Here is a 16,788-nt window from a genome sequence, read left to right as displayed (position 1 = left end):
TGAGGATGTTCCACAGATGCTCAATAGCGTTTAGGTTTGGAGACATGCTTGGCCAGTCCATCACCTTTACCCTCAGCTTCTTTAGCAAGGCAGTGGTCATCTTGGAGGCGTGTTTGGGGTCAGTATCACACTGGATTACTGCCCTGCGGCCCAGTCTCTGAAGGGAGGGGATCATGCACTGCTTCAGTATGTCATAATGCATGTTGGCATTCTTGGTTCCCTCAATGGACTGCAGCTCCTCAGTGCACTCATGCAGCCCCAGACCATTACACTCCCACCACCATGCTTGCCTGTAGGAAAGACACTTGTCTTTGTACTCCTCATCTGGTTTCCACCACACACGCTTGACACCATCTAATCCAAATAAGTTTATCTTGGTCTAATCAGACCACAGGACATGGTTCCAGTAATCCATGTCCTTAGTTTGCTGAAGACAAGCAGACTGTTTGCAGGCTCTCTTGTGTATCATCTTTAAAAGAGGCTTCCTTCAGGGACGACAGCCATGCAGACCAATTTGATGCAGTGTGCGGCGTATGGTCTGAGCACTGACAGGCTGACCCCCCACCCCTTCAACCTCTGCAGCAAAGCTGGTAGCACTCATATATCTATTTTCCAAAGACAACCTCTGGATATGAGCACGTGCATTCAACTTCTTTGGTCGACCATGGCGAGGCCTGTTCTGAGAGTGCTGTATGGTCTTGGCCACCATGCTGCAGCTCAGTTTCAGGATCTTGGCAAACTTCTTATAGCCTAGGCCATCTTTATGTAGAACAACAATTATTTTGTTTGCATCCTCAGAGAGTTCTTTGCCATGAGGTGCCATGTTGAACTTCCAGTGACCAGTATGAGAGAGTAAGAAAAAGAGACCAGGTGTGCCAAACTAAGTGCAGTAACTAAAATCACAATTTAATGAGACTTTTTTAAAAACAAAGCCAAATGGCTACTCACAAATGCAGAGTGAATACAGGCGTGTGAAGTATAATTCAAATGGCAGGTGCTTCAGCAGTCCGGGTTGCTATCCAATGCTGAGAACTGGTTAGATGTAGTACACCAGGTTTGCCTGTAGGATGGCTGGTGGTGTGGCCGTGGAACCTCTGAGTTAATCCAGAATGTGGTACAGCATACAAGTGTCTTGAATGTCAGAAATCAGAAACCAGAAGTGCGTTCCAGCCTGGAATGCAAACATCGAGGACAGGAAGACACGTGATACGGGTAGCCAATAGGATGACATGTTTCATAGCTCCGCTGTTTCTTCAGATCCTGCTACCAAGAGGGAAGGCATGACTTAAGATTGCTAAGAGGGCGGGACTAGCAAGTGGACCCTGATGACAATTCAGCTACAGCTACTGATATAGACTAATGGGAGCACTTTGTTAGAAGTAGACTAATAAAAACAACGAAAGAACAGAAGTAAACACATATACATACTGTTAAAAAATATATATGGCATTGAAAAAATGTATATAAATTAATTAATGAATCACGCATAATCTTAGCATATAAATAGTGTATACTATTTATACTCAGTGTATAAAGATATATATAAATTATAAACGATACATAAAATATATATATATAACATATATATAAAAACATATAAAAAGTTTATATATATATATATATATATATATATATATACACACATCATCAGATCTAGCAATTATTAATAGAGGAATATGAGATCACAGTGATAGGCCATCATAAAAGAAAATCATAAAAGGAAATGTCATTGTTGAGGATGACATATAAACTGGATGTGTGTAGTATAAGAGAGTAGTATTCATACCTGAGACCTTGAAACTAATGAGTCACAAGATACTAGGGAGGAAAAATGGCTAATTGGGCCCATTTTGGACATTTTCACTTAGGGGTGTACTCACTTTTGTTGCCAGTGGTTTAGACACTAATGACTGCATGTTGAGTTTTTTGAGGAGACAGCAAATTATATGTAGCAAAGTGTAATTTCTTCAGTGTTGTCACATGAAAAGATATAATAAAATATTTACAAAAATGTGAGGGGTGTACTCACTTATGTGAGATACTGTATTTGAAGAATTTTTTTTTTTTTTGGGGTGGGGGGGGGGGGTTTGACCCACTCTCTATTTTTGCAGCCTTGATGACCTTTTTACATATTCTGTTATATTCTTTGTAACTTCTGTATGATGATAATGTTTCTTTTATTTTTATATTTTTAAGTGCCCTTTTCTGATTATTTATAGCTTCATTTTAACTTTGTGCCTGAGCCACATAGGTTTTATTTTTAGCCTTTAAAATGTATTGCCCATGGGAATATATTTTGCAGTGTGTTTGCATACAGTTGATTTGAAGCATTCTCAATTCTGTTCTGTGTTCTTTAATGGAGTGTACTGTTCTTTATGGTACTGGGGGAGTTGGAAGTTTCAGAGGAGTTTGAGAACCCAGGGATCCCATATTGAGAGGCTAAGGAGTGGGCCTGTGTAGTAGGGATGCTGCATCTTTTCTGGTTGAGTAAGCAAAGAGGAATTTAATTCATGGTGAACACCCCTTAATTACTGTTTGTGCAATTTTGTTTTGTTTTAAATAGAAATGGGCCATCAAATCCTAAAATGGATTACCTAACTTGGATTTACTGAAAAATGCTTTTACCACATTAGCTAGACATCCCCATATCAATATATACCTATAAATAAATATATTTATTTATTTAGTTTTTTTCATTCCTATTCCTAAATCTAATATGCTGTAGTAAAACACTAAAATATTCTGTCTCTGGGTGGTAGTTCTCTAGATACTGTTAGAAAGACCCTCACTGAATGGTCCCTGAAATATGGACGAACACCTTCCTGTAAAACATGAACTCAAACAGAAATGGCAATCAGAAATGACACTGATGTGGTATATGCATTAAATAGTACTATGATGCTAATATTGGGAACATAACCTAAATAAGCCAATACATATACAAAAAAAGGGAAGACCCATGTATGGAACCAAGTCATTGTGCTTAGGCTACATCTAGGCATGAATGGTTCCCCATACTCCGCTTAAGCTGACCACATAGACCCATAGGTCCATCAAGTACATAGTGGGGTTGATTTACTAAAGGCAACTAGACGGTGCACTTTGCAATGTGCAGTTGCTCCAGAGCTTAGTAAATGAGGTAAGACTTCACTTTGCAAAGAATAACCAATGGCATGCAAGGAAAATAAAAAAAACAGCATTTTTGCTTGCACTTGATTGGAGGATGGAAATCAGCAAGGCTTTAACTCATTTACTAAGCTCTGGAGCAATTGCACTTTGCAAAGTGCACAGTCTATTTACCTTTAGTAACTCAACCTCAATGTGCACTACAATTGATAAACTGTTCAATTTTAAACATTCTACCTGTGGTATTGTAGATTTCCTTTTTCCTATGCCACAAGAAAGCACATGCCCCACAGTTGTAATTGCCTAGTTGCCGACTTAATTATGCCTTTATTGTTTTCCATTCTTACCTTACTCAGAGCCAGCAAACTCCTGAACTTCCTGATTACTATTTTAGGTCTCTCTGGAAAGGTGTTATTCTGAGCTGGGTCTTCTTGCAGTATTGTTCAATGTGTCCTAAAAACCTTGATATCTAGAGAAACACAGTTATATTGTGTATTAAAATATACAGCAAATTAGAATTATTTGTATGCAGGCAGCCATCAGAAATGCAGCTTTATACCTGGGTCACTAACATTCTCCAGAGCCCACCCACTGGCCATCCCAATGAGTCCTTCAGTGCACCCACTTTTATTTTAACACTTACAACTTAATATATGAAAATTAAAAAGTGTAATCCAAGTCATCGGTGCTGTCAAGATTTAACAGTAAGGTATAATTTTGACCAAAAAATATAAAGCCTGCCACCACAACAAGGTAGACTCTTGAGCAGAACCCTTCACAAAGACTAACTGACCTGCCTTTTCAATACAACCCCCCCCCCCCCCCCCCCCATCTATCCTCCCCTAGCAGATCCTAAGAAAATGAAAAAACAAATATATTAAAAAAGAGATGGCCCAATCCAGCAACTGTATGCACTCAGCCCCCCCCCCCCCCCCACACACACACCTGGATGCACTCAGCCCCTCCTCACAGGACAGGAAGAGTTGAAATTTATATCTGCAATGGGTAAACCAACTCAATATTGAACCTTATGAACTAAGACAGGGATTACATTAAAGGTCATGTGCATTTAAAGCCAATACTTTTGACAATGTAGTGTATGTACACCCTATCATTTACTAGTATTCATAAGAGTTCACAAATATTGATGGGAAGAGTGATTTTTTGTTTCCTGAAATGTTAATCAAGTAATAAATCCAAAGTACATTTTGAAATCGTACTTTATTGTGTTATTTGAATAATTACTCAGTTAATCAATAAACGTGTCAGCAAAAATAAAAAGGAGCAGTAGATTGTGTAACATATAAATAGAATTTTCATACTTACTAGAACATAGACTTCTTCACAATGGGGACTTTAGAGCAAATACTTCTTATTGGACTTCTGTTTCAGTCAGGTAATTCAAACCTACAAAAACCTTTGAATTAATCTGCAATGTAATATTTAATAGATTTTCTTTTTTTTAAATACTTATACTTTATCTTAAGGGGTGGTGAGCAGCCCTTCTAAATTAGGAATTATGAGCAAGAGATCAAAAAGTGGGGTTTGATATTCTCATTCAAAAGCACAATAATATTAAGCGAGCATTTGAAATAAGTTTTCACATTACAGCAATACATGCCTTAGTGTTTCGATCACATCATTAATTATGCTCTAATTTTCTCTTTGCTCCAAGCAAATTGTTGTCATTTTTTTACACATGCACATTTACTAATCTGAGGATTTTACAGTAAAAAAAGAAGATTGCACTTGGTTTGGTCATCTGAACTGCATAAAATAATTACAGATCTGTTTATTTCCTTTTAGGAGGCACCCGTTCTACAACAAAAAGTTCTTCTCTACAAGGTATCATACCATTTCATATCACATACTTTCATAATGAAATTTGATCAGTCTTTATTCTTTTATGTTTATGGTGCAGAAAATATTCCTTGGTTTTTGGTGTCTATAAAAAGAGAAGTACAAATTCCTTCTAAATCAATATGGTCTCTTCTCAGTGCTCTCAAAACTGGTCAGTCTGCTTGAGGCCAGCGTGGTGTTTTTTTCAGCCCTGCACCTTTGAATGTGTACCAGTCACAAAATTAAGTGACCTACCCTTGTCTTCTGCTGGTTACCAAAGTACCAAAATTAGGATGGGCAGTGTTAAAAAATAATTTCTAATCTCTGTTTATCTCAGACTTGATGTCTCAAATATCTTAATTCATCCATGCCTTGAAAATGGGCATCACTAGCAATCCTTTAAAAAAAAAAAAGTGCTATTACTGCTGTATTTAGTAGCAGGAACTCTAAAACTTTTGTTTAACCCATGATTTTTTTTATTTATTTAGTTCTTAACTGTTCCACATTTGGAGGAAGTTTCCCTCTTTTGAAAGCAAGTCCTTCTGCCTCATCAGTTGTCTCTTTTATTTGGTCTGATATATAGACTAGTGCTTTTCAACATTTCTTTTAGTCATGACTCCAGACACATTAGCTGACATGACATGAGGCACCCCAGTTAAATGTAATTAATATAAATGTTACTTGTCAATGCGAAACCTGAGCCTGTGACAATGCAACAACTGCCTTGTTGAAATAAAGGTTACATCAGAAGCCTCCCAACACATTAGAGTTCCTCTATTACATTAGATCCCCTTAACATCAGAGCACACCAGTTTGCCATCTGAGACCCCCATCACATCAGAGGCTCAATTATACATGAGAGCCCCCATCACCACAAATTCCCACCATCACCACTGAGTCCCCCATCACATAGTCCTTTCATCACATCAGAGTCCCCCTATCAAAATGCCCCCCACCATGGAGCCCCATTACAGAGTCCCCTCATCGCAGAGTTCCCCCAATCACAGTCTCCAATCACATAAACCCCCAAATCATGCAGCCCCTTGCCCCATCACAGGAGCCTCAATACCACAGTCCTCTCTTCACAACAGATCCCTACATTTTGGCTTCAACAGAGCACAGGAAGACAGGTGGAGCAGGTCTGGAGGAGGCAGATTTCTGTCCTCCCTTGAATGCTAGTGGTGATTCTGCATGCAGTCTACCCTCAAACAGCATCATGTGTTGCACCATGGTGTGGATAGGACAGCTGCCAGCACCATAGGAAGAAATTATGCCATGAATCCTACCCTAGAGTGCCATTAGTTGTGATGGTGTTGGGAGCCAGCCCATCCGCACTATGGCAACCCATGACACACATTAAGAGCAAACTGGGTAATGGTCTGGTAAATCCAAACAGCAACCCAATTGAGAAACACTGGTTTAGGTCTTTATAAATAAATGCACTATTAAACTAGCAAAAGTGTATACATCTAAATTTTTGCATTTGCTATTCTAAAATGTGTTAAAAATTGGTGGTGCGAAAAGTACTTGTGGGTTTAACCAATCATTTTTTCTGTATTTCATTTTCATGATTTGAACCAACAGGGGTTGTAGCAGTGGTGTGTCCTTTCCCTACATGCTTTCTTATCTCAGAAAGTTTGCAGGTTGACTGTGTTAAAAAGTGACTATCTATTTCTCTGAATTGTACAAAAATATGGCATGTCCAAAGTGATTGAATATGCTGAGATATTTCAAAGGGACCAAAACAAGCTACATAGTTGGTAAGGTTAAATAAAGATAATTTTTTATCCAGTTTAACATGACTGTGTGTGTGTGAGCGTTTATGTCACTACCATATCCCATATCTGTGCATTGTGTTTGCAAAGCAGCACATCTAAAAGTTTGTTAAACTAATCTACATGGCCCACTGACACCACCAACTGTGGAAGAGACAGCTCCAACAGTAAAGAACCGTTACACAATTTATGATTGAACAGCTTCTCATTCAACTTCATTGTGTGGCCATGTGTCTTCTTTGAAGACCTTAGTTTTGCCCCAATGATCCAGTTCACCTTTTAAAGATTTGTTTTATTTCTATCATATTCCCTCTTAAGTATACTCTCCCTGGAGAAGAGGCGCTTAATTCCTCATAACTGAGGACCTCCAGCCCACTTATTAGCCTTGCTACTTTTTTCTGGAGTCTCTTCAGTTTAGGAACATCATTCCTGAAGTTTGGCGACCAAAATTGGATAGCATACAAAATGTTTTGTAAAGTGGTAGAATTATAGGTGAGCAAATACCCTTTTTAATGAAAGATAAGAGTTGAAGCTTGGCTTCGCATGCTATTGCGTCTATGATCTACAGTGACCCCAGATCCTTTTCTATTCTTGATTCTGCCAGAGATTCTTCCCTTAGCAAATGGTGTGCATGCATATTTTTAGCTCCCAATTGCATTACTTTACATTTTTCAATATTAAAACACATCTGCCAAATACAGTAGCTGCCCAACCCTCTATTTTATCAACTTTTTGTGTAAAGTTGCTTTATCTTGTTGTGAAGTTACTGTCCTGCTTAGCTTTGTGTCATCAGCAAACACTGAGATTTAAAGTGATTGTAAGGTATTGTTTTTTTTTCCCTATAAAAATAATAAACATGTTATACTTACCTGCTCTGTTGCTGTGGATTTGCACAGAACAGCCCAGATCCTCCTCTTCTCGGGTCCTTCTTCTGTGATCCTGGCCTCTCCCTCCTGTTCACTGTCCCCACAGCAAAAACCTTGCTATGGGGCACTCGAGCCGAGTCACAGCTCCCTATATCCAATCAGACACGGAGCCCCGAACCGGCCTCGTCCCTCTCTTCCTTCATTGGCAAGCTGACTTTGATTGACAGAAGTGGGAGTAAATGGCACCACTGTTGTGTCTCAGGCAATCAGGAAAGAGAATTTCAGATGGCTGAGGCACTTAAGTTGGGGACACCACAAGACAGAAGGGGACCTCAGGTAAGTGTTAGCGGGGCTGAGGGGGGCTTCTGCACACATAAGGCTTTTTATATTAATGCATAGAATACACCAAGATAAAAAAAATGTCTGCCTTTACAACCCCTTTAACTGTGTATTCCAACCTCCATATCATTTATGAACAAATTCAACAGAATTGGTCCCAGGACAGAATGCTGGGGTACACTGCTCATAGCTCCATAGACCATTAAGAAAATATGCTATTAATCACCATTAGGAATGATGAGACTAACAGCCCTGCATTAAAAAAAATGCCAATTTTCTGGGCTAATAGGCAAGTGGGTGTCAAAAAAGTAACATACAGACCTCCCCCCAAGAGTGTACAGTATGAATGTAATAAGCCATTTAAACTGCATCTTTTTTTTATTTGTAAATGTATTTTTTGCTATAGAACATCCTGCATCAAGAAAGATAAAACATATTGTGTAGAGATCCCCTCAAAGTACATACAAGACCATTTGAGACCAAAGGGACAGAAGGGAGAGGTCTGACAATAGAGAGGGTCATTCCTCTGCTCTCCTCCTGCTAGGACTCTTAGAACCCAACTCAAATAGAGGGGTGGTCAATCCATTACAGTATCTGCTATTTTGGGATCTGTCGATTGTTAAAGTGTTTGTCTCTGCTTACTCGTCCTGTGAAGTCCCCTGAAAACAGACAGATATTGCCATAGAGTTCTATTGCTTTTGTTTCTCAGTCACTGTTGTACCGTTGACTAATTTGAGATATATTTGTCTTCTGTTCAGCTATATTGTTATTGTTTGTTACCATCTCAAAGAAATTTCACAGTAAAGACTATTTCTGTGGTTTACAACATGTAAACGTGTGTCTTTGCTTGCGGTGTTTGCACTAACATTACTGTCAGGTATGCCAGATAGGGATGAGCTTTAAGTTTGAGTCAAACTCCTGTTCGACTCGAACATTGCCTGTTCAGCGAACAGTGAACAATTTGGGGTGTTCGCGGCAAATTCGAAAAGCCACGGAACACCCTTTATAAGTCTATGGGAAAAATCTAAAGTGCTAATTTTAAAGGCTAATATGCAAGTTATTGTCCTAAAAAGTGTTTGGGGACCTGGGTCCTGCCCTAGGGGACATGTATCAATGCAAAAAAAGTTTTAAAAAGGACCGTTTTTTCGGGAGCCGTGATTTTAATAATTCTTAAAGTGAAACAATAAAAGTGTAATATTTAAATTTCGTACCTGGGGGGTGTCTATAGTATGCCTGTGAAGGGGCGCATGTTTCCGGTGCTTAGAACTGTCCCTGCACAAAGTGTAATTTCTGCAGGAAAAAAAGTAATTTAAAATCACTCGCGGCTATAATGAATTGTCGGCTCCCCTTAATACAGAGAACAGTCATTGAAAGTCATTGATAAAAAAAAAAGGCGTGGGTTTCCCCCAAATTCAATTACCAGGCCCTTCAGGTCTGGTATGGATTTTAAGGGGAACTCCGACAATGTAAAAAAAAAATGGTGTGGCGTTCCCCCTAAAAATCCATACCAGACCCTTTATATGAGCACGCAACCTGGCAGGCCACAGGAAAAGAGGGGGGGACGAGAGAGCGCCCCCCCTCCTGAACCATACCAGGCTACATGCCCACAACATTGGGAGGATGCTTTGGGGGTCTGTGACCCCTCAAAGCACCTTGTCCCCATGTTGATGAGGACAAGGGCCTCATCCCCACAACCCTGACGGTGGTTGTGGGGGACTGCGGGCGGGGGGCTTATCAGAATCTGGAAGCCCCCTTTAACAAGGGGACCCTCAGATCCTGCCCCCTTGTTTGAAATGGTAAGGGTTTACAAAAGTACCCCTACCATTTCACAAAGAAAGTGTAAAAGAATGTTAAAAAAGACACACACGCTGTTGAAAAAGTCCTTTATTAATAATAAAAAAATTAAAAAAAAGATTCCAGGGGTGGTAATCCACTCTTGCTATCCAGTGACGGATGATCATCTCTCCAGAGTCCAGCGATGGCTGAACTGATCCAGCGACGGGTGATCTCTCCCTCCAGCGCAGCGCAGTCCATCCATTGTCTGTCTCCACTGGTGGAGACACTGCGGGGATCCCGGCAGCCTGACATTTCTTATATGAGGAGGGGGGCCACCCGTCACCTGACACTGCCCCCCTCTGACACAAGTGGGAAAGCCTGGCTTCCCCAATGACATGTGGGTGACCCCGCCCCCCTCTGATGTAACGCATTACATCAGAGGGGGACGGGGTCACCCACACGTCATTGGGGAAGCCAGGCTTTCCCACTTGCATCAGAGAGGGGCAGGGTCAGGTGACAGGTGGCCCCACCCTCCTCATATAAGAAATGTCAGGCTGCCGGGATCCCCGCAGTGTCTCCGCCAGTGGAGACAGAGGATGGATGGACTGCGCTGCGCTGCAGGGAGAGATCACCCGTCGCTGGATCAGTTCAGCCATCGATGGACTCTGGAGAGATGATCATCCGTCACTGGATAGCAAGAGTGGATTACCACCGCTGGAATCTTTTTTAATTTTTTTTTTATTATTAATAAAGGACTTTCAACAGTGTGTGTGTCTTTTTTAACATTCTTTTACACTTTCTTTGTGAAATGGTATGGGTAGTTTTGTACCCCCTTACCATTTCAAACAGGGGGGCGGGATCTGAGGGTGCCCTTGTTAAAGGGGGCTTCCAGATTCTTACTGTGTTACTGTGTAACCGAAAGATCCTGAACAAAAACCTTCAGGCAGGATAATCAGGTATAAAAATAAAATGTTGCTGATATAAAAATATAGTTTTAGTGTTTATCACAATATTCTGTGTTGGATTGATGCACTTATCCCTTTATTACCATGTAATTTTCAGTTTCCAGTGCTTTATTATGCCCCGTACACATGATCGGATTTCTCGTTGGAAAAAGATATGATGGCTTTTCTGACGGGATTCAGCTCAAGTTTGCCTTGCATACACACGATCACACAAAATTTGCTGAAATTACGACCGTCAAGAATGCGGTGACGTACAACACTACGACGAGCCGAGAAAATGAAGTTCAATGCTTCTGAGCATGCGTTGAATTGTTTCCGAGCATGCGTAGGAATTTTACATGTCGGAATTGCCACAGACGATCGCAATTTCAGATAGGAACTTTTCCCGACCGAAAAATTGAGAGCATGCTCTCAATCTTTTGCTGGCTGGAAATCAGCCAGCAAAAGTCCGATGGAGCATACAAATGGTCGCATTTTCCAATGAAAAACTTTCATCAGTCTTTTGCGGGCCGAAATTCCGATCGTGTGTACGTGGCATTAGTTTGACTAACAATTACTTGGTCATACAATACTGTACCCAAATAAATGTTATCTCGTTTTTTTGGTTTTTTTTTTGCATAGAGAGTTTTTGGTGGTATTTATTAACCACTGTGTTTTTGGGAGAAAAAAAAAAGCTGTACTGCACTTCTTACAGCCCCAAAATTCCCCCAAAACTGCTTAGTTTTAAGCTAGGTTTACACTGTTGTGCTGTGCTACTACATGCATGTTGATGTGCATTTTTCTGTTTGTTTTTCTTTGTGGTTACTTTGCACTGGTAGTAATGGCAGACAGTATCTGTCCAGTGACAGCTCAGATCACAGTCTGTGACAATGTTTAATATTAGTGTTGGTTCACAAATAACACAGAACAGCCAATGCATTTTGGGGCCCTAAGACCCCCCCACTTCTTCAGAGCTACAAAAGCAGAAATTAATAAATATGAATTCCTATATTGGTTCAATAAAACAGCTAGGATGTATCAATTTCTAATAAAAATATATATCAAAAAGTTAGAGGCGCTCCAGTCTGGAAAAATAAAAAATAAAAGTCAGCAGCTACAAATACTGTAGCGACACTTACCTGTCCAGGGATCCTGCAATGTCTGCACCCCAAGCCGATTCATTAACCTCCCTGGCGGTATGATTCAGTCTGGAATTAGGTGCTGAAAGCGGTACAATTATTTTGCACGGAAATCTGGCTTTTATATTGTAGTCCTGTAATTCTTAGGAATAACGCTCTTAAATCTGTTCAAACCAGAGTCTAGCAGACATCCCAGGTATGATAAAGTTTATAATATCATAAAGAATAATAAAAATTATTCAATAATGTAATCAAAATTAAAAAACACTGAAAAATTTACACTTTTTGGTTGCTATGGACAATCTCCAAATTCCAGGCAGTAAAAAACAGTATTTATAATATAAAAGTGCATGTAGGGCACTGTACAGACCACTAGGGACAAAGGGGGTGTGTATTTTTTAATACAGCACTGTAATCTGTAAGATTACAGTGCTGTGTGTGTTTTGTGTGTTTTAACTTTTTTGAATTTGCCGCCGTTCTCCGCTCCCGTGCGCCGTAACACCGCAGGGAACGGAGCTCGGCGGCATTCGGCACTGTGAATCGAGCGGAGGACGGCTCAATCACACAGCGCGGTGGACATCGCTGGATCCAGGGGACAAGGTAAGTAACTCTCCCTGTGTCCTCCCCTGCATCGAGCGAAGCCATCCCGAGTCTGGCTCGGGGTTACCGCTCCTATCAGTATATTCCTACCCCGAGCCAGACTCGGGATTACCGCTAGGGGGGTTAATCAGCTTTGGGTGCAGGCATGGGCATTGTAAATAAGGAAAAAACACCAGTGAAGTCTTCAGGCTTCACAGCCGGTTTCCTTCTGCTCATACATGAGTTGCACTGTGCTTTCTGAATGGTCATGCTGTCTTCTGGGACCTGCGTGTGTCCCAGAAGGCAGCAGGGCTGGAAATGCACGATGATTGGCGATCAGTGATCTTACTCAGAAGTGGCAATAATGTATTGAAAAACGGAGCTCCACCCCAAATGTTAAGCTCCACTTGTTAGCATCCTCCACTACCACATTTAGCACTTTTTGTGGGAAGCGGGTACCTGGTTTTGACAGGTACCCACGCCCCACCCTAAAAGTGATAAATGTGGCAGTGGAGAGTGCGAACAAGTGGAGCTTCCCATTTTGGGTGGAGCTCCACTTTAATATATTATATTAAATAATATTATATTATTATAATAATATAATTATTATATAATAATACAGTGCTATTATAGTATTTAACCACTTGCAGACCGCTGCACACTGATATACGTCAGCACAATGGCAGTGGTGGGCAAATGGGCATACCTGTGCATCCCCTTTAATTTGCGGGGCTAGTGAGCACATACAGGGTGACCGCGCCTGCGGCGATCCCAGCGATTGTGTCACGGAGCCACAGAACGGGGAAGTGTAAACAAGGCATTTCCCCATTTTGCCTTGTGACATGACAGAGATCACTGCTCCCTGTCATTAGGAGCAGTGATTGCTGTCATGTGAGTTGAAGTCCATCCCCCCACAGTTAGAATCACTCCCTAAGACACATTTAACCCCTTTGCATTCCCCTAGTGTCGTTTACGCAGTAATCAATGCATTTTATAGCACTGATCGCTGTATAAATGACAATGGTCCCAAAATAGTGTCAAAAGTGTCTGATATGTCTGCCATAATGTCACAGTCATGATAACAATCGCAGATCGCCGACATTACTAATAAAAATAATAATTAAAAAAAATGCCATAAAACTATCCCCTATTTTGTAGACGCTATAACTTTTGTGCAAGCCAATCAATTTACACTTATTGCGATTTTTTATTTACCAAAAACATGTAGAAGAATACATATCGGCCTAAACTGAGGGGGAAATTTGTTTTTTTATATATTTTTGGGGGATATTTATTATAGCAAAAAGTAAAAAATATTGCTTTTTTTTCAAAACTGTAGATTTTTTTGTTTATAGAGCAAAAAATAAAAAACGCAGAGGTGATTGAATACCACCAAAAGAAAGCTCTATTTATGGGGAAAAAAAAGTATGTCAATTTTGTTCGGGTGCAATGTTGCAGAACCGCGCGATTGTCAGTTAAAACGACACAGTGCCGAATCGCAAAAAGTGCTCTGGTCAGGAAGGGGGTAAAATCTTCTGGGGCTGAAGCGGTTAAGTACAAATATAATAGCAAGATTCTTAAAAGCTGATCTAAACTTGTAAATGTTCTAAGAAAAAAAAAATGAGAATCTTCAGTTTTAAGCAACAGTAATGATTAGGTATGGGCAAACAGTTCAGTCTGAGCATGAGTTGTTCACCCATTCAACAAACACCTGAATAATCGAGGCGTTCCACCGTTTGTTTGGCCTTCCATATTACCACAATGCACTGCGCCACCGCACAGTGAATTGGAATCCTTGATTGGCTGAAGCAATGAAAGCTTTGCCCAATCAGGGCACAAAGCACTGTCAGAGTCATGACTGGATGCGGTGATGATGAGTTTATCTAATTATGGCTCTTAGTCCCGCCCCACACTATATTCAATAGTGTGATATCAGCATGGAGAGAAATAGAACAAGTCTCTGTTCAGTAATACTAGACAGTGTTCTATTCTGATTCTATTGTCAGTGTAGAATATCAGTTTAGTGTGAATCTAGTGATAGTTCAGTCAGTGTGAGTGTAGTGACCACCATTCATTTTTACATTAGTGTGAATCTAGTGATAGTTCAGTGTGACTGTATTGACCGTTTAACACAGTATAGTTCAGTGAGTTACTGCAAGTTTAGTGCCGTATTTTTCAGTGCGTTACGCGTCCTTTAAAGCAGTATAGTGCTGTGTGCGCTAGTGAACATTTAACGCAGTATAGTTCAGTGCATTGCTGCAAGTTTAGCTCCGTATATTTCAGTGCATTACCACCTGCTTAACGCAGTATATTTCTATGCATTAGTGAACGTTTAAATCCGTATATTTTAATGCGTTACTGCAAGTTTAATGCAGTATATTTTTACTTTCAAAATTTTTTATTTGTTTCAAAGTAAAAATATAATCCATACAATAGAGCACGGGAACATGTCGTCTCACATATATATGAAGAACATGGAAAACAAGTAAGAAAGTACCGGCTAACAGTATAAGCCGGATAATACACATTGCGAATTGAAAGGCATTAGTAATATTAACAACAGATGAGATGAAAGTGAGAGGAGTTCTTTTTGTCTGGAATGGAATGACATGACAATTGAGGGAAGCCTAGGAAATATGGACCAGATGCCACCCAGTACCCCCGACACCCCAATTGGGAACACGCTGTGTCGAGGGCAATAGGCGCCCACAAAATATGAACATAAGAGGGGAGAAATGAAAGGGAGTTGTCAATCCAATACCAGAAAACTCCTGTTTTACCAGACGGTCAGCCTCTAGGCCTAACTGAGGGTCCTCTGTAGGGAGAAGCAAATCAGAGCACATTGCATCAGATTCTTTATGTCAACCAATAAACAGTGCCTAGGCAACATTTATACAAACTTTTATACCTTTCCGGACTAGCTTAAGTCCATAGTATGGAAACCAAAAGAACATATGCGAACAAGAGGAAAGAAAAGGGAAAGGTAAAGACAAAGAAAGAGGAGGGAGATAGAGGGGGGAAGGGGTGGAGAGAGCGTCACTACTTGCGTCAAGATCATTAAGAGCAGTTCATACATATGGGAAGTTGGTCAGGCCCATTATTCGGGCCCAGGGTTCCCAGGTGGCTACAAACCTATCAGATGTGTCCTCCAACATGCTAGCAATCCTCTCCTGAGACATGATCCAGGAGATCTTATTCTTAACTAGTGTGAAAGAGACCCCTGTTTTCTTCCAATTCTTGGCTATGGAGATTTTTGCTCCCAGCAGCACAAATTGGGTCAACCTGCAGGTGGGTTTAGAGAGGTGGGGAATTGGATCATTAAGGAGAGCCACCGTGGGAACTCTGGGGACTTTGGCACCAATCAATCTTTCAATCAGGTTAAATACTTTCTTCCAGAAGGGGCGGATTCTTGGGCATTCCCACCAAATGTGTGACATCGTCCCCGTAAGCATGCATCCCCGGAAGCAGAGCGGACTGGCTGTTGGGAACATGTGTGCAACTCTGGCTGGCGTATAGTACCATCTGGTTAGTACTTTTGTCCCTGCTTCCATAAGGTTTGTATTGAGCAGACCCCGAAAGGATCTAGCCCCTATTGAGTGCCATTTATCCAAGGACCATTGGAATGAGAAATCAGTTTCCCAGGCGACCATATAGGGCGCCTTTGTTTTGGGGGTGGTGAGAGACGTGTAGACTAAGGAAATCCCCCCCTTCTGGTCCATGGCTTGACCACACCAAAGTTCGTATTCTGTAAAGAGCGGGGGGTTTGATTCTCCTTTGCAAAGGGAGTGTAGAAAATGTTGAATTTGATGGAACCGAAAAATTTCGGTCTTAGGCATGCTTAATTTCTTGATACAAAATTGCAAGGTAATAGGTCCTGTGGCTGTGAAAAAGTGTCCTATCCTGTAGAGACCTTTATCAACCCACCATTTGAAGGCAAGTACATTGTAACCTGGAGGGAAGCGAGGATTATTGAAAATATGAGTTAAAGGTTTAATTGCTGAGACCAAGGAGGTAGAGTAGCGCAGGGAATCCCATAGTTTAAATGAGTGGGAGAGAGTAGGGGACAAGATAGCGGGTCTATTTTTCTGAGGGGTCCATAGTAAAAAGTCGAGGGTAAAAGTGGGGACAGCCTGATTCTCAATATGGATCCAGTCTGGCTTCTCGTATTTTGAGTAAATTACGGATAACTGTGTTAGCCTAGCTGCTTGGTAATAACGGAATAGAAGTGGGAGGCCTAAACCACCCTTCTTCCTGTGCGCGAAGAGGGTATTGCGGGTTAGTCTATAGCCCTTCCTACCCCAAATGAATTTTAGGATTTTGTTTTGGAAGTTTGAGAGGTGGACCCTACGAATGGGGATTGGAAGGGATCTAAACAAATAAAGTAATCTGGGTAATAGAGTCATTT

The 16,788-nt window shown here is 40.9% G+C and overlaps 1 protein-coding gene and 1 long non-coding RNA gene across 6 annotated transcripts in view; one reads left to right on the top strand and one right to left on the bottom strand.

Moving 5' to 3' along the window:
• Positions 1–881: 881 nt before the first annotated feature.
• Positions 882–4,535, bottom strand: LOC143987703 (uncharacterized). Its single transcript, XR_013276690.1, has 3 exons — positions 4,453–4,535; positions 3,474–3,595; positions 882–1,171 (listed from the first exon to the last, which is right to left on the bottom strand). It is a non-coding gene; the product is annotated as an uncharacterized LOC143987703 (long non-coding RNA).
• The window catches only part of LOC143987702 (scavenger receptor cysteine-rich domain-containing protein DMBT1-like), a 136,272-nt gene continuing 123,903 nt past the window's right edge, over positions 4,420–16,788 (top strand). For all 5 annotated transcript variants that reach the window (XM_077486641.1, XM_077486642.1, XM_077486640.1 and 2 more), the window contains exons 1-2: positions 4,420–4,522; positions 4,933–4,971. In XM_077486641.1, the coding sequence (XP_077342767.1) occupies positions 4,474–4,522; positions 4,933–4,971 (88 nt within the window). In that variant the 5' untranslated portion in view covers positions 4,420–4,473. The remainder of the gene's footprint in view (positions 4,523–4,932; positions 4,972–16,788) is intronic.

Source organism: Lithobates pipiens, unplaced genomic scaffold (genome assembly GCF_037356315.1).
Source record: "Lithobates pipiens isolate NorthernLeopardFrog02 unplaced genomic scaffold, aLitPip1_a1.2 Scaffold_18, whole genome shotgun sequence".
Taxonomy (NCBI): domain Eukaryota; kingdom Metazoa; phylum Chordata; class Amphibia; order Anura; family Ranidae; genus Lithobates; species Lithobates pipiens.
This window is presented reverse-complemented; position numbering and strand designations above follow the sequence as displayed.